At 44.6% G+C, this 22,023-nt stretch overlaps 1 protein-coding gene across 1 annotated transcript in view; it reads left to right on the plus strand.

The window, feature by feature from the left end:
* Nucleotides 1-22,023, plus strand: part of LOC115167442 (A disintegrin and metalloproteinase with thrombospondin motifs 7-like) — a 180,697-nt gene that overhangs the window by 102,617 nt on the left and 56,057 nt on the right. The window contains exon 16 of the mRNA XM_029721856.1: nt 8,611-8,758. Within this exon, the coding sequence (XP_029577716.1) occupies nt 8,611-8,758 (148 nt within the window). The remainder of the gene's footprint in view (nt 1-8,610; nt 8,759-22,023) is intronic.

A 22,023-nucleotide genomic window follows, 5' to 3' on the forward strand; every position in this document is an offset into this window, starting at 1 on the left:
AGAGAGTTACAGCATACAGAGTGCTACAGAGTTACCATGGTAACATCATTCATACACTGCAACATAATGCTGTGGGCTATTGTTTTTAATGCTGCGGTTGTCAATGCTTTCAGTAGATTTGAATGATCCAATCAGACACGAGGCATCTGTGAAAGTGGAGGCCAGAATTTAGGGTTTCATCTGGCCTGAAAACAAATGTGCTTGTTCCAGCTACTAACACGACAGTGACAGTGAAATTAGCAAAGATATTGTTGTTCTTTTCCCACAAAAATAGCAACTTTTGTACTCATTCTCTATTGTATTTCACATTGTACTCGAATGTCTTCCCAGAGACCACAATGTTCAACATTGTGTAATTGATCACCTATTTGTAATGTTAAACAAAGGCTTATTAGATTAGTTGCCAGGAACCCTTCTCCATGGCAGGGGTCTCCAACAGGTCGATGGTGAGCTACCAGTAGCTCGCAGCCCACCTATGAGTAGCTTGCCGAACAATTCTGAAAGTACATGCAATTTTCATATCCAGCTACTGTACTGTTACAGGTTTTGATTTTTCCATTTATATTTTGAGGTAGCTCGTTAGCACTTAGGGTGCCCTGATTGGGGTCACCTCGTTAGTAAGTATGTGTTACACCTGTGCTGGTTTGTCCATCTTGTTAGTCGGAAGGTGTTTCACCTGTGCTAGCCCAGGTGATATTTAAGAGTGGCTGGCCCAGCGCTCCAGTGGAGCTTGAGAGATGTTGGGAGAGCTACATGTCACGTTAGCCTGAGGGACGATTTCGAGCTCAACCGATTTAAGTTTGAAAGAAGCCTGAGTGTTGTTTGTTTTGCTCCATATTCTTTTTACTCCCTTTTCTAAGTTGTTGTAGGTTTTTATTTTAGTCTGAGGCAAACCTAGTGGGCATCCATGGTGGGTGTCTGTTAGTCTGAGGTTAACCTAGTGGGTGTCCATGGTGGGTGTCTTTTAGTCTGAGGCAAAACCTAGTGGGCGTCCATGGTGGGTGTCTTTTAGTTGAGGCAAACCTAGTGGGCGTCCATGGTGGGTCTCTTTTAGTCTGAGGCAAAACCTAGTGGGCGTCCATGGTGGGTCTCTTTTAGTTGAGGCAAAACCTAGTGGGCGTCCATGGTGGGTCTCTTTTAGTTGAGGCAAACCTAGTGGGAGTCCATGGTGGGTCTCTTTTAGTTGAGGCAAACCTAGTGGGCGTCCATGGTGGGTCTCTTTTAGTTGAGGCAAACCTAGTGGGCGTCCATGGTGGGTCTCTTTTAGTTGAGGCAAACCTAGTGGGCGTCCATGGTGGGTCTCTTTTAGTTGAGGCAAACCTAGTGGGCGTCCATGGTGGGTCTCTTTTAGTTGAGGCAAACCTAGTGGGCGTCCATGGTGGGTCTCTTTTAGTTGAGGCAAACCTAGTGGGCGTCCATGGTGGGTCTCTTTTAGAACCGCTTACTAGTGGCTTTGCCAACTTTCAGTGGTCACCCACATGGGTGCCTTTCAGAACCCCTTACTAGCAGTGGTGTAAAGTACTTACGTAAAAATACTTGAAAGTACTACTTAAGTAGTTTTTTTGGAGTATCTGTATATTTTTTACATCTTTTACTTCACTACATTCCTTAAGAAAATGATGTACCTTTTTACTCCATACATTTTCCCTGACCTCCAAAAGTATTTGTTACATTTTGAATGCTTAGCAGGACAGGAAAATGGTTCAATTCACACACTCAAGAGAACATCCCTGGTCATCCCTACTGCCTCTTATCTGGTGGACTCACTAAACACAAATGCTTCATATGTAAATAATGTCCGAGTGTTGAAATGTGCCCCACACTATACCTAAATGTAAAAAAACAAGAAGACAATTGTGCCGTATGGTTTGCTTTATATAAGGAATTTTAAATGATTTATACTTGTACGTTTACTTTTGTTACTTAAGTACATTTTAGCAATTATATTTACTTTTAATACTTAAGTATGTTTAAAACCAAATACTTTTTGACTTTTACTCAAGTAGTATTTTACTGGGTGACTTTCACTTTTACTTGAGTAACTTTCTATGAAGGTATCTTTACTTTTACTCAAGTGTGACAATTGGGTATTTTCCCACCACTGCCGAGTGTGCACCCACATGGGTGTCTTTTTTTATTATTGACTATTCAATCACTATTCTGAATGGCAGTGAAGGCAATGATTTATTTATTTAAATTTTATTTCACCTTTATTTAACCAGGTAGGCCAGTTGAGAACAGTTCTCATTTACAACTGCGACCTGGCCAAGATAAAGCAAAGCAGTGTGACACAAACAACAACACAGAGTACACATGGAATAAACAAACACACAGTCAATAACACAATAGAAAAGTCTATATACAGTGTGTGCAAATGAGGTAAGATTAGTGAGGTAAGGCAATAAATAGGCCGTAGTGGCAAAGTAATTATAATTTAGCAATTAAACACTGGAGTGATAGATGTGCAAGTAGAGATACTGGGGTGCAAAGGGGAAAAAAATATATATAACAATATGGGGATGAGGTAGTTGGATGGGCTTAAAGTTAGTGAGGGAGATGTGAGTCTCCAGCTTCAGTTATTTTTGCAATTCGTTCCAGTCATTGGCAGCAAAGAACTGGAAGGAAAGGCGGCCAAATGAGGAATTGGCTTTGGGGGTGACCAGTGAAATATACCTGCTGGAGTGCGTGCTACGGGTGCTGCTATGGTGACCAGTGAGCTGAGATAAGGCGGGGCTTTACCTAGCAAAGACTTATAGATGACCTGGAGCCAGTGGGTTTGGCGACGAATATGAAGCAAGGACCAGCCAATGAGAGCATACAGGTCGCAGTGGTGGGTAGTATATGGGGCGTTGGATGGCACTGTGATAGACTGCATCCAATTTTCTGTGTAGAGTGTTGAAGGCTATTTTGTAAATGACATCGCCGAAGTCAAGGATCGGTAGGATAGTCAGTTTTACGAGGGTATTTTTGGCAGCATGAGTGAAGGATGCTTTGTTGCGAAATAGGAAGCCGATTCTAGATTTAATTTTGGATTGGAGATGCTTAATGTGAGTCTGGAAGGAGAGTTTACAGTCTAACCAGACACCTAGGTATTTGTAGTTGTCGACATATTCTAAGTCAGAACCATCCAGAGTAGTGATGCTGGACTGGCAGGCAGATGCGGGCAGCAATCGCTTGAAGAGCATGCATTTAGTTTTACTTGCATTTAAGAGCAGTTGGAGGCCACGGAAGGAGAGTTGTATGGCATTGAAGCTTGCCAGGTTAGTTAACACAGTGTCCAAAGAAGGGCCAGAAGTATACAGAATGGTGTCGTCTGCGTAGAGGTGGATCAGAGAATCACCAGCAGCAAGAGCGACATCATTGATGTATACAGAGAAAAGAGTCGGCTCGAGAATTGAACCCTGTAGCACCCCCATAGAGACTGCCTGAGGAACGGACAACAGGCCCTCTGATTTGACACACTGAACTCTATCAGAGAAGTAGTTGGTGAACCAGGCGAGGCAGTCATTTGAGAAACCAAGGCTGTTGAGTCTACCGATAAGGATGTGGTGATTGACAGAGTCGGAGGCCTTAGAACCCCTTACTAGTGGCTTTGCCAACTTTAAGTGGGCACAAACATGGTTGTCTTTCAGAACCTAAAGGCTACCTAAATTCTATCAGCATATTGATTGCAGCACCCGCGCGGGCAATACACTGAACCATTGCTACTCTGACTTCTGTGATGCATACAAGGCCCTCCCCCGCCATCCCTTCGGCAAATCCGACCACGACTCCATCTTGCTTCTACCGTCCTATAGGCAGAAACTCAAATAGGATGTACCCTTGACTAGAACCGTTCAACACTGGTCTGACCAATCGGAATCCACGCTTCAAGATTGTTTTGATCACGCGGACTGGGAAATGTTCCAGCCAGCCTCAGAGAATGACATTGATCTATACGTTGACTCGGTGAGTGAGTTTATAAGGAAGTGCATTGGAGATTTTGTACCCACTGTGACTATGAAAACCTACCCTAACCAAAAACCATGGATGGATGGTGTCTTTCGCGCAGAACTGAAAGCGCGAACCCCTGCATTTTACCATGGAAAGAGGAAGAGGAGGGAATATGGCCGAATATAAACAGTGTAGTTATTCCCTCTGCAAGGCAATCAAACAAGCAAAATGTCGGCATAGGGACAAAGTGAAGTCGCAATTCAACGGCTCAGACACGAGACGTATGTGGCAGGGTCTACAGGCAATTACGGACATCAAAAGGAAAACCAGCCACGTCACGTACACCGACGTATTGCTTCCAGACAAACTAAACACCTTTTTTGCCTGCTTTGAGAATAATACAGTGCCACCGACGCGGCCCGCTAAGAAGGACTGCGGGCCCCCCTTCTCCGTGGCCGACATGAGTAAGACATTTTAACGTGTTAACCCTCGCAAGGCTGCTGGCCCAGAGGGCATCCCTAGCCACGTCTTTTAGAGCATGTGCAGACCAGCTGGCTGGTGTGTTTACGGACATATTCAATCGCTCCCTATCCCAGACTGCTGTTCCCACATGCTTCAAGATGGCGACAATTGTTCCCGTACCCAAGAAGGCAAAGGTAACTGAACTAAATGACTATCACCCCGTAGCACTCACTTTTGTCATCATGAAGTGCTTTGAGAGACTAGTCAAGGATCATGTCACCTCCACCTTACCTGCCACCCTAGACCCACTTCAGTTTGCATACCGCCCTAACAGGTCCACAGACGATGCAATCACTATCACACTGCACACTGCCCTATCCCATCTGGACAAGAGGAATACCTATGTAAGAATGCTGTTCATTGACTATAGCTCAGCATTCAACACCATAGTACCCTCCAAGCTCATCATCAAGCTGGAGGCCCTGGGTCTCAACCCTGCCCTGTGCAATTGGGTCCAGGTCTTTCTGACGGGCCGCCCCCAGGTATTGAAGGTAGGAAACATCTCCACTTCGCTGACCCTCAACACTGTGTGGCCATGCACGCCTCCAACTCAATCAAGTCGGCAGACAACACAACAGTAGTGGGCTTGATTACCAACAACGATGAGACAGCCTACAGGGAGGAGGTGAGTGCACAGGAAAACAACCTCTCACTCAACGTCAACAAAACAAAGGAGATGATCGTGGACTTCAGGAAACAGCAGAGGGAACACCCCCTTATCCACATCGAAGGGACAGCAGTGGAGAAGGTGGAAAGTTTTAAGTTCCTGGGTGTACACATCACAGACAAACTGAAATGGTCCACCCACACAACCCTGACAAACTTTTACAGATGCACAATTGAGAGCATCCTGTTGGGCTGTATCACCGCCTGGCACGGCAACTGCACCGCCCACAACGTGCGGTCTGCACAACGCATCACCGGGGGCAAACTACCTGCCCTCCAGGACACCTACACCACCCGATATCACAGGAAGGCCAAAAAGAACATCAAGGACAACAACCACCCAAGCCATTGCCTGTCAATACTGCTACCATCCAGAAGGCAAGGTCAGTACAGGTGCATCAAAGCTGGGACCTAGAGACTGAAAAACAGCTTTTATCTCAAGGCCGTCAGACTGCTAAACAGCAATAACTAACTCAGAGAGGCTGCTGCGTAAATAGAGACTCAAATCATTGGCCACTTTAATAAATGGATCACAGGTCCCTTTAAGCAATGCCACTTTAATAATGTTTACATATCTTACATTACTCATCTCATATGTATATACTGTATCTTATACCATCTATTGCATCTTGCCTATGCCGCTCGGCCATCGCTCATCCGTATATTTATATGTACATATTCTTATTCCATCCCTTTAGATTTTACTTTAAAAAAAATTGTTACCCCTTTCCCCCCCAATTTTCTGGTATCCAATTGGTAGTTACAGTCTTGTCTCATTGCTGCAGCTCCTGTACGGACTCGGGAGAGGCAAAGGTCAGGAGCCGCATGTCCTCCATAACACAACCCAACCAAGCCACACTGCTTCTTGACACAATGCCCACTTAACCCGGAAGCCAGCCGCACCAATGTGTCGGAGGAAACACCTTACACCTGGCGACCGTATCAGCATGCACTGCGCCCGGCCCGCCACAGGAGTCGCTAGTGCGCGATGGGACAAGGACATCCCTGCCGACCAAACCCTCCCCTAACCTGGAAGACGCTGGGCCAATTGTGCGCCGCCCCATGCGTCTGCCGGTTGCAGCCGGTTGCGACAGAGCCTTGACTTGAACCTAGAATCTCTAGTGCCACAGCTAGCAATGCGATGCAGTGCCTTAGACCAGTGCAGCACTCGGGAGGCCCCATCCCTTTAGATTTGTGTATATTAGGTAGTTGCTGGGGAATTGTTAGATTACTTGTTAGATATTACTGCACTGTCGGGACTAGAAGCACAAGCAGTTCGCTACACTCGCATTAACATCTGCTGGCCATGTGTATGTGACCAATAACATTTGATTTGAACTTCCTTTGAACCCCTTTCGGTTTTGTTTTGGTTGTCAAATTGATTTTCTTTGTTAGTTCCCTTTGTTGTGAGTGACATTTGAAGTTTGTGTTGTGGGACCATCACATTGCTATCTAATCAACACAACATTGACATTATCCCATCCCTGGTTAGCCACTATCGTCTTCAAAAGCCAAACCTAACACAGTATCTGTCAATGAATTTCCAGCATTATGTCTGTCTGTGTCGTGCGTGCGTTGGTCTATCACTCAGTGTGTAGCCATTTGATGTGGTAACCATCTTGTGGCTTGACAGAAATACTTTCCCTAAAACCTTCTCAATTAAATGTTACCTGCAAAGTAGGCTTACCTGGCAGAAGTACACTACATGACCAAAAGTATGTGGACATCTTCTAGTCGAAAATCTCATTCCAAAATCATCGGCATTAATATGGTCCCTCCTTTGCTGCTATAACATCCTCCACTCTTCTGGGAAGGCTTTCCACTAGATGTTGGGACTTGCTTCCATGCCACAAGCATTAGTGAGGTCAGGCACGCAGTCGGTGCTTCAATTCATCCCAAAGGTGTTCGATGGGGTTGAGGTCAGGGCTCTGTGCAGGCCAGTCAAGTTCTTCCACACTGATCTTGACAAACCATTTCTGTATGGAGCTCGCTTTGTGCGCTTGGGCATTGTCATGCTGAAACAGGAAAGGGCCTTCCCCAAACTGTTGCCACAAAGTTGGAAGCACAGAATCTTCTACATCGTCATTGTATGCTGTAGCATTACGATTTCCAATCACTGGAACTAAGGGGCCCGAACCATGAACTCAGAACATCCAATTTCGTTATTTCTCTATGAACCAAAGTAATTTTAAGAATGAAAAACCAGGACATTTTTAACTGAACATAATTTGGGAAAATATAAAACATTATTGGGGGGGGAATTGCAGATTTTATAGGGCCCAGTTAGTTGTTTATTAACCATTATTTTACCAGGTATATTGACAGAAAACAGTGCGCTACATTCGCTTCTACACTAAGGACCTGGTGAAGAGTTGCAGAGGAGAGAAAAGAAGAATGTTCCTATTTGAAAGCTAGAAAGAATGTATAGCTTGAGACATATTTCATTTAAAGTAGCTCTCATGCTAGAAAATGTTGGAGAGCCCTGCTCAATGAAGTATGCAACATGAGTTATTGCTTACTGCCTGTGCAAGCTTAGGATACAGGCGGCGTATCACTGGGTATCACAGCCAACAGACTCTGTGCCCTGGCAGTCTCCCGGTGCTGTCCCAAGCTGACCTGTTCTAACTTTACATCCTGTCTGTTTGGATAGCTGAGATCAGCTCTGGGCCTCCCAATGATGCTTGGTCCAGAAATTAAAGTGGAAATTGGTATGTGATTGTGCTGTTGGCTGGAATAGGTGTGTTGACTCGCTGAGAGCCCCAGCATGCGGGTGAGATGGCCATCTGGGAGGAAATACCATCCATGCCCCCCTCCTGTGCGATCATCATCCACCACCCGATCCAATCTCCTAAACACATATTAGCCACACACACCTCAAACCACTAACATGAGCACATTCCACACACTCCCCAAAAGACATGCCCCCCCCCATACCACTGCACAGCATGACACATACACATAGTACACACACACACACAGTACACACCAAACAACAAACCCTTCAACATCATTCACTTCAAGAAATATGTGATCCGAAGCAGCAATGGCTTGTTGACTGTTTGACCTTTTTAGTTTGTGTGTTTTGTGCTTATGTCTGTCTCATGCTGTCTCATCTGTCTCATGCTGTCTGTCTGTCTTGTCTGTCTCATGCTGTCAGTCTCGTCTGTCTCATGCTGTCTGTCTCGTCTGTCTCATGCTGTCTGTCTCGTCTGTCTCATGCTGTCTGTCTCGTCTCTCGTGCTGTCTGTCTCGTCTGTCTCATGCTGTCTGTCTCGTCTGTCTCATGCTGTCTCGTCTGTCTCATGCTGTCTGTCTGTCTCGTGCTGGTCTGTCTCGTCTGTCTCATGCTGTCAGTCTCGTCTATCTCATGCTGTCTGTCTCGTCTCTCGTGCTGTCTGTCTCGTGCTGTCTGTCTCGTCTCTCATGCTGTCTGTCTCATCCTGTCTGTTTTCATGCTGTCTCGTCTGTCTCATCCTATGTGTTCTATAGCTACTCTTCCAGGAGACCAACCCAGGGGTGCGCTATGAGTACACCATCCATAGAGAGACTCTTCTGGACTCAGACAATGATATCCCTATCCCCGGTTTCTTCTGGAAGTATGGCTCATGGACTGAGTGCAGTGCCACCTGCGGGACAGGTAAGACACCAATAATGGTGGTTGGCTACAATGGATGTTTACCCAGAGATGTAGTTAATTATATCCTACTGGCCTACTGTTTACAACACATCCAGGTTATCATGCATGAGTGGCTTTGCTTAGTCTCTTATGGGTCATGTTACAATGTACTACTTCACTAGATAATTAAAACCTGGACAACGGTTTTGAGCGTTGAACTTTCTAAAATTACATTTTTAAAGACCCAGGTGGGAATCCAACTTTGGTCTTGATTTCTTTATAACGTATATTGGAGGTTAATTGTTGTTTATTACTCTTTTAGTTTGAGTCATAACCAATAACATTACTATTTCAGTGTGAGTCACAACCAACAACATTAAAAGGAATTGTGGTGAAACTATATTTGTGAAATTGGAGCTCACTCACTCAGATTGAAAATGGAATGAAGGATGCCAACAGCATGGAATCCCTGAGTGGAGGGTAGTGAAGGATGCCAACAGCATGGAATCCCTGAGTGGAGGGTAGTTGAAGGATGCCAACAGCATGGAATCCCTGAGTGGAGGGTAGTTGAAGGATGCCAACGGCGTGGAATCCCTGAGTGGAGGGTAGTGAAGGATGCCAACAGCATGGAATCCCTGAGTGGAGGGTAGTGAAGGATGCCAACAGCATGGAATCCCTGAGTGGAGGGTAGTGAAGGATGCCAACAGCATGGAATCCCTGAGTGGAGGGTAGTTGAAGGATGCCAACAGCATGGAATCCCTGAGTGGAGGATAGTTGAAGGATGCCAACAGCATGGAATCCCTGAGTGGAGGGTAGTGAAGGATGCCAACAGCATGGAATCCCTGAGTGGAGGATAGTTGAAGGATGCCAACAGCATGGAATCCCTGAGTGGAGGGTAGTTGAAGGATGCCAACAGCATGGAATCCCTGAGTGGAGGGTAGTGAAGGATGCCAACAGCATGGAATCCCTGAGTGGAGGGTAGTGAAGGATGCCAACAGCATGGAATCCCTGAGTGGAGGGTAGTGAAGGATGCCAACAGCATGGAATCCCTGAGTGGAGGGTAGTTGAAGGATGCCAACAGCATGGAATCCCTGAGTGGAGGATAATGAAGGATGCCAACAGCATGGAATCCCTGAGTGGAGGGTAGTGAAGGATGCCAACAGCATGGAATCCCTGAGTGGAGGGTAGTGAAGGATGCCAACAGCATGGAATCCCTGAGTGGAGGGTAGTGAAGGATGCCAACAGCATGGAATCCCTGAGTGGAGGGTAGTGAAGGATGCCAACAGCATGGAATCCCTGAGTGGAGGATAATGAAGGATGCCAACAGCATGGAATCCCTGAGTGGAGGGTAGTGAAGGATGCCAACAGCATGGAATCCCTGAGTGGAGGGTAGTGAAGGATGCCAACAGCATGGAATCCCTGAGTGGAGGGTAGTGAAGGATGCCAACAGCATGGAATCCCTGAGTGGAGGGTAGTGAAGGATGCCAACAGCATGGAATCCCTGAGTGGAGGGTAGTTGAAGGATGCCAACAGCATGGAATCCCTGAGTGGAGGATAGTTGAAGGATGCCAACAGCATGGAATCCCTGAGTGGAGGGTAGTGAAGGATGCCAACAGCATGGAATCCCTGAGTGGAGGATAGTTGAAGGATGCCAACAGCATGGAATCCCTGAGTGGAGGGTAGTTGAAGGATGCCAACAGCATGGAATCCCTGAGTGGAGGGTAGTGAAGGATGCCAACAGCATGGAATCCCTGAGTGGAGGGTAGTGAAGGATGCCAACAGCATGGAATCCCTGAGTGGAGGGTAGTGAAGGATGCCAACAGCATGGAATCCCTGAGTGGAGGGTAGTTGAAGGATGCCAACAGCATGGAATCCCTGAGTGGAGGATAATGAAGGATGCCAACAGCATGGAATCCCTGAGTGGAGGGTAGTGAAGGATGCCAACAGCATGGAATCCCTGAGTGGAGGGTAGTGAAGGATGCCAACAGCATGGAATCCCTGAGTGGAGGGTAGTGAAGGATGCCAACAGCATGGAATCCCTGAGTGGAGGGTAGTGAAGGATGCCAACAGCATGGAATCCCTGAGTGGAGGATAATGAAGGATGCCAACAGCATGGAATCCCTGAGTGGAGGGTAGTGAAGGATGCCAACAGCATGGAATCCCTGAGTGGAGGGTAGTGAAGGATGCCAACAGCATGGAATCCCTGAGTGGAGGGTAGTGAAGGATGCCAACAGCATGGAATCCCTGAGTGGAGGGTAGTGAAGGATGCCAACAGCATGGAATCCCTGAGTGGAGGGTAGTTGAAGGATGCCAACAGCATGGAATCCCTGAGTGGAGGATAATGAAGGATGCCAACAGCATGGAATCCCTGAGTGGAGGGTAGTGAAGGATGCCAACGGCATGGAATCCCTGAGTGGAAGGTAGTGAAGGATGCCAACGGCATGGAATCCCTGAGTGGAGGGTAGTGAAGGATGCCAACAGCATGGAATCCCTGAGTGGAGGGTAGTGAAGGATGCCAACGGCATGGAATCCCTGAGTGGAGGGTAGTGAAGGATGCCAACAGCATGGAATCCCTGAGTGGAGGGTAGTGAAGGATGCCAACAGCATGGAATCCCTGAGTGGAGGGTAGTGAAGGATGCCAACAGCATGGAATCCCTGAGTGGAGGGTAGTGAAGGATGCCAACAGCATGGAATCCCTGAGTGGAGGGTAGTTGAAGGATGCCAACAGCATGGAATCCCTGAGTGGAGGGTAGTGAAGGATGCCAACAGCATGGAATCCCTGAGTGGAGGGTAGTTGAAGGATGCCAACAACATGGAATCCCTGAGTGGAGGGTAGTGAAGGATGCCAACGGCATGGAATCCCTGAGTGGAGGGTAGTGAAGGATGCCAACAGCATGGAATCCCTGAGTGGAGGATAATGAAGGATGCCAACAGCATGGAATCCCTGAGTGGAGGGTAGTGAAGGATGCCAACAGCATGGAATCCCTGAGTGGAGGATAATGAAGGATGCCAACAGCATGGAATCCCTGAGTGGAGGGTAGTGAAGGATGCCAACAGCATGGAATCCCTGAGTGGAGGATAATGAAGGATGCCAACAGCATGGAATCCCTGAATGGAGGGTAGTGAAGGATGCCAACAGCATGGAATCCCTGAGTGGAGGGTAGTTGAAGGATGCCAACAGCATGGAATCCCTGAGTGGAGGGTAGTGAAGGATGCCAACGGCATGGAATCCCTGAGTGGAGGGTAGTGAAGGATGCCAACAGCATGGAATCCCTGAGTGGAGGGTAGTGAAGGATGCCAACAGCATGGAATCCCTGAGTGGAGGGTAGTGAAGGATGCCAACAGCATGGAATCCCTGAGTGGAGGGTAGTGAAGGATGCCAACAGCATGGAATCCCTGAGTGGAGGGTAGTGAAGGATGCCAACAGCATGGAATCCCTGAGTGGAGGGTAGTTGAAGGATGCCAACAGCATGGAATCCCTGAATGGAGGATAGTGAAGGATGCCAACGGCATGGAATCCCTGAGTGGAGGGTAGTTGAAGGATGCCAACAGCATGGAATCCCTGAGTGGAGGGTAGTGAAGGATGCCAACAGCATGGAATCCCTGAGTGGAGGGTATTTCTAATACAAGGCCTTGTTGAATTTCGTGCCTGATTATCGTTGAGCATGATTCACTCATCACCCTCTGAAGGAAACATTGAGCCCACATGAACCCCTCAAAGATGCAACATAGTCATACTCAGAGGAAAACATTTCCAGCTAATTATTCTGATTTGAGAGTAATTCAACACTGCCTTCCTTAATGGTAAGTTTGAAGTTTAAAAGGATAATTTTGAACGTGTATAAGAGAGCTTTCACCAGGTATTCGAGAATTCCTTACAATGCTTACTGTAGCAGTGAATTTCCACAGGCTATGAGAAAAACGTCTTTCTACCTCAAAGAAGCAAGTCTCAAATGGGGTAATTTCGATCCACACAGTAACAACGAGCTTCAATCACTTGACAGAACGTGAAAATCACTGCAACTCTTTTTTATGTTATTCTACTGTATTCATTGAACCATCCAGTCATCTTGTTCCATCTACTTTTACAGGAAATACTTTGACAGTTTCTTACATTTAACTAGTCCCTGTGGAACGCATATTTAAAACTTTAAATTGTATAGAATTTTTTGCATATGCAATGATCGACAGCAAAAAACCCACATTATGTTATTAAAGTTTTCTGAATAATATTACCTGCGTTTTTTTTACTTAAACTGGCTTAAGGGTCATGGTTTGATGCAGTTACACATAATTCCATAGTGCAAGGGAAATTGGGTGGAAATGCTTGTCCAGATTGCATTTTATATCATGTCAAAGTTTTCAAAAAGTCTTTGATCTTTTTCTGTGACGTGCTCCTGTATACCTCTATGCGTATTTCTCTTGGGTCTCTAACCTTCTTCAGTTGAACAAGAAAGCAACCACATGATAATCGATTACAAATGGTTTGGATGAGTAAAGAATCTTATTGTACAGACTATTCTTACGCTAATGATTTGCTATTCAGTAGTTATAAAGTGTCTTCTGGCTCGCAAATCCTGCTGGCCAGAATCAATTATTAATCAGGACAGAATTAATTATTAACTTGTCATTAAAGTCAACCAAAGGGTACTTGAATGTGCTCTCACCGAAATTCTGCAAAGGATGAAATGTTTTTAATCAAGTTGCCCTCATCTGGAATATGATTCTCAAGGATCAAAGGCTGTGTAGTAATTCAGTAATTACATTGACTGTACTGCCTTAAAAAAGACCCTCTCAAATGGAGTGGAAAACTGATTTGTTGCAAGGATTCTATGATTTATGAGAAGTAACCTCTGCATTGCTTATCCCTTTACACTCCTGGGAATTGGCCTGTATGGATAGGGCTACATTGAAATGTTTCGTACAGAAGAAATATGGAACGCATAACCATGGTAACAATGAAAAGGGAACAGTTTGGCATTTATGGGAACATTATTAGACACAACAGTTCACCTAACACAAGACTGAATTCAAACCTTACACTGTTGATTTGATGTGCATTTTAAATTAACTGTACTTTTCCGTCGCATTTGTTCAAAACGAAATCTGAAAATGCTCTGGATACATTCAGTAACATAAGAATATTCTTGGAGAATTTGGGGAAGGTGCAACATAAAACAAAATAATGACAGGAGTTTGAGTGAGAAGTCTAACTGGCGTCTCGAAGTGGCCCCAAACCTCTTCAAAGTGTGCACAGTTCCTAAGTCATTTCAACATACTTTTATGACTCAGTCTTCAACTATGAGGTGCTATTTGAGCTCTCCTAGCTGTGTCAATGAGGAATTAGAACACACACTCTTTGGAACACAGCCCAGCATCCCCGCCTTCACACAATTGCTGTTGTTGTCTAAACGATCCAAACACAGTCCATTATAAATCACCATCTGGGTCAGGTGGGCATCATTTGAAAGCTTCTATTGCCAACATGACTAGCTAAGTTATAAAATATTATCTTACAGTATTAGGCTTTCACAAGGCAATTCAGAGAAGCAGATGGTCATTTTGGTGCGCATAGAATGGAGTCATGAGTGCATTCAGATGCGTGGTCCGTGGAACATTTTCTTTACAATACAACAAACAGGCTCGTTCTGTTCAGGGCAACCCAGGGTATAATGCCATATCATCTTGTAACTGTACATCAAACATAGTGATCATAAATGTTGACACTATATATATATATATTACATTACTTTTATGATATGTAAAGTGCACATTTGGAGTCAGAGGTGTTTGGCTTGCTTGTATTTCATTATGATTCTCAACTTTCAAAATGCATTGAGTCATCTTAATTTACAGCATTTCCCTCACTCAGACAACAACGACAAACAAAAAAACATAGAGCTGTGAAGCGGAGAGCCTGAGCTCTGATGTCATGTATAGCATGTTACTGTACAGCCACTGAGTTTTAATTTCAGTACTTATTGGTGTCCAAATCTGCCATTTTCAAACCATGTAAAGGGATACTTTTGGCCTTTCCAAAGGGAGAAAGTTAATTGGCCATTTCGTCCAAGACAAGTCTGCTAATGTGTAACTGGCACTTTCAAAGGTGACATGTAGAAACGCAGTCTGACTTTCAGATTGGATACATATTGAGTTAATTAGAATGAAGGGTAAAGGGTTTGCAACCAAGTCCCAAATGGTTTTCGCTAAACGCCAGAGCACTCAAGGGGACCTAAAGCAAAAGGCAATGTTGTGGGCTGATACTTCTTCGGTTACCCAAGAGTGCCTCTAGGACTAAGGCCATCTGTCTGCATCATGGCTGGCTGACTCACTGAAATAGGTTTTGGGAGAAGTTTCCCAAACTTTCTGTTCCTTTCTTTCTGCCACCTATCTGACAGCGGTGTCCTGACAGCGGTGTTCTGAGGTTAAGAGGGCATTGCAATGGAGAGAGTGGCAGCTTAATCGCCAGGAGAGCAGAGGGCGATGACCAGACTCCACAAACATCCACAGCTTTTGACTGCAGCATAAATACTGTTCTGGCGATTTAATTATGTCACTGAATATTGACGATTCAATCACTATTCTGAATGGCAGTGGATATTCAGCCGGCAGATCCAAAGGTTAACGCTGCAATATGTAACTTTTTGGGCCACAGGATAAAAGTTATGTAGAATGGGAGTTATATATCTGTCTTTTTTTTCTTCATTTTCTTCTTTTTATTTTACTTCTTTTTTCTCCCCAATTTCATGGCATCCAATTGGTAGTAGTTACAGTCTTGTCTCATCGCTGCAACTCCCGTACGGACTCGGGAGAGGCGAAGGTCGAGAGCCATGGATCCTCCGAAACACAACCCAACCTAGCCGCACTGCTTCTTGACACAACGCACATCCAACCCGGAAGTCAGCCACACCAATGTGTCGGAGAAAACACTGTACCCCTGGCGACCTGGTCAGCATGCACTGCGCCCAGCCCGCCACAGGAGTCGCTAGTGCGCAATGAGACAAGGATATCCCTGCCGCCAAACCCTCCCTAACGATGCTGGACCAATTGTGCATCGCCCCATGGACCTTCCGGTCGCAGCTGGCTGCGACAGAGCCTGGGCTCGAACCCAGAATCTCTGGTGGCACAGCTAGCACTGCAATGCAGTGCCTTAGACCACTGCGCCACCTGGGAGGCCCAATCTGTCATTCTCATTGGAAGCAAGTCTGAGAAGCGGTAGAAATGTTCTTTATGTGCTATTTCTATGCTTTTTGTTTTGTTTTTGCGTCTTTTACTTTCGGTTTTGTACATCAGCTGAAAATACAATATTTTTGGTTATGGAAAATATATTTCACAACGGTTTAGATGGTACAATGATTCTCTACACTATACTTGCTTGTTTTGTCACAGAAACTGAAATTAGGTGAACTATTAAAATTTTAGCAACTAGGAAAGGGCAGAGGGATTTCTGCATAGTGCATCTTTTAAGATAGGCATAGGGGTGGGGCGGAAGGTAGCCTAGTGGTTAGGGCATTGGACTAGTAACCGGAAGGTTGCATGATAGAATCCCCGAGCTGACAAGGTAATAATCTGTCGTTCTGCCCCTGAACAAGGCAGTTAACCCGCTGTTCCTAGGCCGACATTGAAAATAAGAATTTGTTCTAAACTGACTAATTTGGTTTAGGTTAAGGGTTATGGGTGAGGTTAAGATGATACATTTAAAGGTTTGGCATAGGATAAGCAAGCCGCTGTCTGGAACCATTCAATGTCGTGCGTGTGTGTAGTGCATTCAGAAAGTATTCAGGCCCCTTGACTTTTTCCATGTTTTGTTACGTTACATCCTTATTCTAAAATTGATTACATATTTTTTTCCCTCATCAATCTACACACAATACACCATAATGACAATGTGAAAAGCAAATTTTATGAAATAAAAAAACGGAAATACCTTATTTACATAAGTATTCAGACCCTTTGCTATGAGACTTGAAATTGAGCTCTGGTGCATCCTGTTTCCATTGATCATCCTTGAGATGTTTCTACCACTTGATTGGAGTTCACCTGGGGTAAATTCAATTGATTGGACATGATTTGTAAAGGCACACACCTGTCTATATAAGGTCCCACAGTTGACAGTACATGTCAGAGCAAAAACCAAGCCATGAGGTTGAAGAGATTGTCTGTAGAGCTCCAAGACAGGATTGTGTGGAGGCACAGATCTGGGGAAGGGTACCAAAACATTTCTGCAGCATTGAAGGTCCACAAGAACACAGTGGCCTCCATCATTGGTCAGGGAGGTGACGAACAACCCGATGGTCACTCTGACAGAGGTCCAGAGTGCCTCTGTGGAGATGGGAGAATCTTCCAGAAGGACTACTATCTCTGCAGCACTCCATCAATCAGGCCTTTATAGTGGAGTGGCCAGACGGAAGCCACTCCTCAGTAAAATGCACATGACAGACCACTTGGAGTTTGCTAGAAAGCACCTAAAGGACTCTCAGACCATGAGAAACAAGATTATCTGGTCTGATGAAACCAAGATTGAACTCTGGTCTGAATACCAAGCGTCACATCTGGAGGAAACCTGGCACCATCCCTACGGTGAAGCATGGTGGTGGCAGCATCATGCTGTGGGGATGTTTTTCAGCAGCAGGGACTGGGAGACTAGTCAGGATCGAGGGAAAGATGAACAGAGCAAAGTACAGAGCGATCCTTGATGAAAACCTGCTCCAGAGCACTCAGGACCTTAGACTGGGGTTGAAAGCTCAACTTCTGACAGGACAATGACCCTAAGCACACAGCCAAGACAATGCAGGAGTGGCTTTGGGACAAGTCTCTGAATGTCCTTGAGTGGCCCAGCCAGAGCCGGGACTTGAACCCGATCAAACATCTCTGAAGAGACCTGAAAATAGCTGTGAAGCGATGCTCCCCATCCACACTGACAGAGCTTGAGAGGATCTGCAGAAAAGAATGGGAGAAACTCGCCAAGTACAGGTGTGCCAAGCTTTTAGTGTCATACCCAAGACGACTCAATGCTGTAATCGCTGCCAAAGGTGCTTCAACAAAGTACTGAGTAAAGGGTCTGAATACTTATGCAAATGTGATATATCCGTTTTTAATTTTTAGAAGTTACAAAAAATTTGTAAAAACCCGTTTTTGCTTTGTCATTATGGGGTATTGTTTTGTAGATTGAGGGGGGAAAAACAGTTGAATCCATTTTAGAATAAGGCTGTAACGTAGCAAAATGTGGAAAAGTGTGTGTGTGTGTGTGTGTGTGTGTGTGTGTGTGTGTGTGTGTGTGTGTCTGTGTACACAGTACCAGTCAAAAGTTTGGACACACCTACTCATTCAAGAATTTTTCTTTATTTTTACTTTTTTCTACATTGTAGAATAATAGTGAAGGCATCAACACTATGAAATAACACATACTGAATCATGTAGTAGCCAAAAAAGTGTTAAACAAATCTAAATATATTTTAGATTCTTCAAAGTAGCCACCCTTTGACAGCTTTGCACAGTCTTGGCATTTTCTCAACCACCTTCAACTGGAATGTTTTTCCAACAGTCTTGAAAGAGTTCCCACATTTTCCTTCACTCTGCAGTCCAACTCATCCCAAACATTCTCAATTGGGTTGAGGTCGGGTGATTGTGGAGGCCAGGTCATCTGATGCAGCACTCCATCACTCTCCGTCTTGGTCAAATAGCCCTTACACAGCCTGGAGGTATGTTGGGTCATTGTCCTGTTGAAAAACAAATGATAGTCCCACTAAGGGAAAACCAGATGGGATGGCTTATTGTTGCAGAATGCTGTGGTAGCCATGCTGGTTAAGTGTGCCTTGAATTCTAAATAAATCACAGACAGTGTTACCAGCAAAGCACCCCCACACCATCACACCTCCGCCTCCATGCTTCACGGTGGGAACCACACATGCGAAGCTCATCCCCGTTTACCTACACTGCGTCTCACACAGACACGGTGGTTAGATCCAAAAATCTCACATTTGGACCCATCAGACCAATGAAACGATTTCCACCTGTCTAATGTCCATTGCTTGTGTTTCTTGGCCCAAGCAAGTTTCTTCTTCTTATTGGTGTCCTTTAGTAGTGGTTTCTTTGCAGCAATTTGACCAGGAAGGCCTGATTTCACGCAGTCTCCTCTGAACAGTTGATGTTGAGATGTCTGTTACTTGAACTCTGTGAAGCATTTATTTGGGCTGCAATTTATGAGGCTGGTAACTAATGATGTTATCCTCTGCAACAGATGTAACGCTGGGTCTTCCTTTACTGTGGCGCTTGATGGTTTTTGCGACTGCACTTGAAGAAACTTTCAAAGTTCTTAAAATGTTCCCGGATTGACTGACCTTCATGTCTTAAAGGAATGATGGACTGTTGTTTCACTTTGCTTATTTGAGCTGTTCTTGCCATAATATGGACTTGGTATTTTACCAAAAAAGACTATCTTCTGTAATGCTGGCCTTCTAGACAGAGTTCAGTGTCTGTGTTCTTTTGCCCATCTTAATCTTTTCTTTTTATTGGCCAGTCTGAGATATGGCTTTTTCTTTGCAACTCTGCCTAGAACGCCAGCATCCCGGAGTCGCTTCTACACTGTTGACATTGAGACTGGTATTTTGTGGGTACTATTTAATGAAGCTGCCAGTTGAGGACTTGTGAGGCGTCTGTTTCTCAAATTAGACACTCTAATGCACTCTTTCTATTCTGGTTAGAGCCAGGAATAGCCTTCATTTCCCAGAACAAGAATAGACTGACGAGTTTCAGAAGAAAGGTCTTTGTTTCTGGCCATTTTGAGCCTGTAATCGAACCCACAAATACTGATGCTCCAGATACTCAACTAGTCTAAAGAAGGCCAGTTTTATTGCTTCTTTAATCTGCACAACAGTTTTCAGCTGTGCTAACATAATTGCAAAAAAGTTTTGTAATGATCAATTAGCCTTTTTAAATTATTAACTTGGATTAGCTAACACAGCGTGCCATTGGAACACAGGAGTGATGGTTGCTGATAATGGGCCTCTGTATGCCTATGTAGATATTCCATAAAAAAATCTGCCATTTCCAGCTACAATAGTCATTTACATCATTAACAATGTCAACACTGTATTTCTGATCAATTTGATGTTATTTTAATGGACAAAAAATGTGCTTTTCTTTCAAAAACAATGACATTTCTTAGTGACCCCAAACTTTTGAATGGTGGTGTATATCCAACATCTGTACTTGGCTTGAGCCTCTGTATATATTCAGTCTCTTCCTGGAAGCTCTCGCAGTTGGCATATTAATGAGTTCGAGTGGGCCTGTCCCATCCACTTACAGTTAACAATCAATGTTTTTTCAGTGTTACAGTATAGTCCTATGCTGCATTATATAAGGGACATTGAAGGCTACATAAAACATTGTATGATCTTTTACAGTCAATGGCAGACCCCTAAACGAATATGATTCTACTAAGGTTAGGTTATGTTTGATATCCAGCCTCTTGTCATACTGAAATTGTCTGTCAGCCAAGGCTGGGTATGTGTCCTTTGAGTTATTCAGAGTATCTATGTCCCCGAGTAGAGAAGTCTCAATTAGTCCTTTGCCTGCAACGCAACCAGAGGTCAAAGGGGTTATCTGACCACACTCTTGTGTGCTTGCATTATGCAAATGTTTCAGTGTCAACTGTCCTATCTGTTATGTGTTCGTAGCATTTACTCTCTACCTCAGGATATAGGGCACATTTTCCCTAGCCAGTGACGGGAAAGATAATGTTAATAATGAGAGCATTGCGTAACTGTTTAAAGGGCATTTTTAAAGACAACAGGTGCCCCAAAATATTACTCCGACGGCTTCTTGTGAATATGGTTTATTTTGTTATTTGTTTCTTGGGGGTTTTCATCCATAATGCATTGTTTGCTAGCTGATGAATATGTTTATTTTGACATTTAAGTAATTTATCAGACATTCTTATCCAGAGTGACTTACAGTTGGATTCATCTTAAAAATGCTATGTGGGACAACCACATATCACAGTCAAAGTAAGTACATGTTTTCCTCAAAGTGGCAATCAGCAAAGTCAGAGCTACTACGTAAGGGGGGGGGGTTAGTTCACATAAAAGCTTTTGTTTTATATTTCATTTAATTATCTATGTGGCTATATTTCCAATCTGGCATTGTCAAGACGGATGCACTGTTTATTCTTTCCTTTTCAATTCGCTGCAATTATTTGTTGAGTAGATACCAAGACTCTTGAGAGAGAGCTGTCATGATCACTCTGAATCAGACCTGACCTATTCTATACTGAACAAAAATATAAACCAAACATGCAACAATGTCAACGATTTTACCCTCTTACAGTTCATATATGGAAATCAGTCAATTGAAATAAATGAAATGGGCCCTAATCTATGGATTTCACATGACTGGGCAGGGGTGCAGCCATGGGTGCACCGGGGAGACATAGGCCCACCCACATGGGAACCAGGCCCACCCACTGGGGAGCAAGGCCCAGCCAATCAGAATGAGTTTTTCCCCACAAAAGGGCATTATTACAGACAGAAATACTCCTCAGTTTCATCAGCTGTCCGCGTAGCTGGTCTCAGACGATCCCGCAGGTGAAGAAGCCAGATGTGGAGGTCCTGGGCTGGTGTGGTTACATGTGGTCTGCGGTTGTGAGGCCGGTTGGACGTACTGTCAAATTCTCTAAAACGATGTTGGAGGTGGCTTATGGTAGAGAAATGAAATGACATTTTCTGGCCACAGCTCTGGTTCGACATTCCTGCAGTCAGCATGCCAATTGTACACTCTCTCAACTTGAGACATCTGTGGCACATTTTAGAGTGGCCTTTTATTGTCCCCAGCACAAGGTGCACCTGTGTGATGATCATGCTGTTTAAACAGCTTCTTGATATGCCACATCTGTCAGGTGGATGGATTATCTTGGAGAAATGCTCACTAAAAGGAATGTAAACTAATTTGTGCACAAGATTTGAGAGAAAGACGATTTTTGTGCATATGGAACACTTTACATGTTGCGTTTTATATTTTTGTTCAGTATAGTTGGTTATTGTTTTCAGTGTCTGCTCTGCTTGGTATTTACTCAACCAGCATCTTCCCTGATAAGTGATGATTGCACAGAATGCTAATGTTGTTCACTTTCAGCCTGACTTACCCCATGTGGACTGAGGAAGAGGTTACTTAACTTCCTTGGTACTCTGCATTAGGGCTTAGAAAGAGCAGCATCTTGTAGTCAGGCTATTGAACTTCCGAAAGTCTTCACAGATGTGGGGCATGTAAGTCAGTGTGAAGAAAACAAA

The sequence above is a fragment of the Salmo trutta genome, chromosome 29, assembly GCF_901001165.1.
Source record: "Salmo trutta chromosome 29, fSalTru1.1, whole genome shotgun sequence".
Taxonomy (NCBI): domain Eukaryota; kingdom Metazoa; phylum Chordata; class Actinopteri; order Salmoniformes; family Salmonidae; genus Salmo; species Salmo trutta.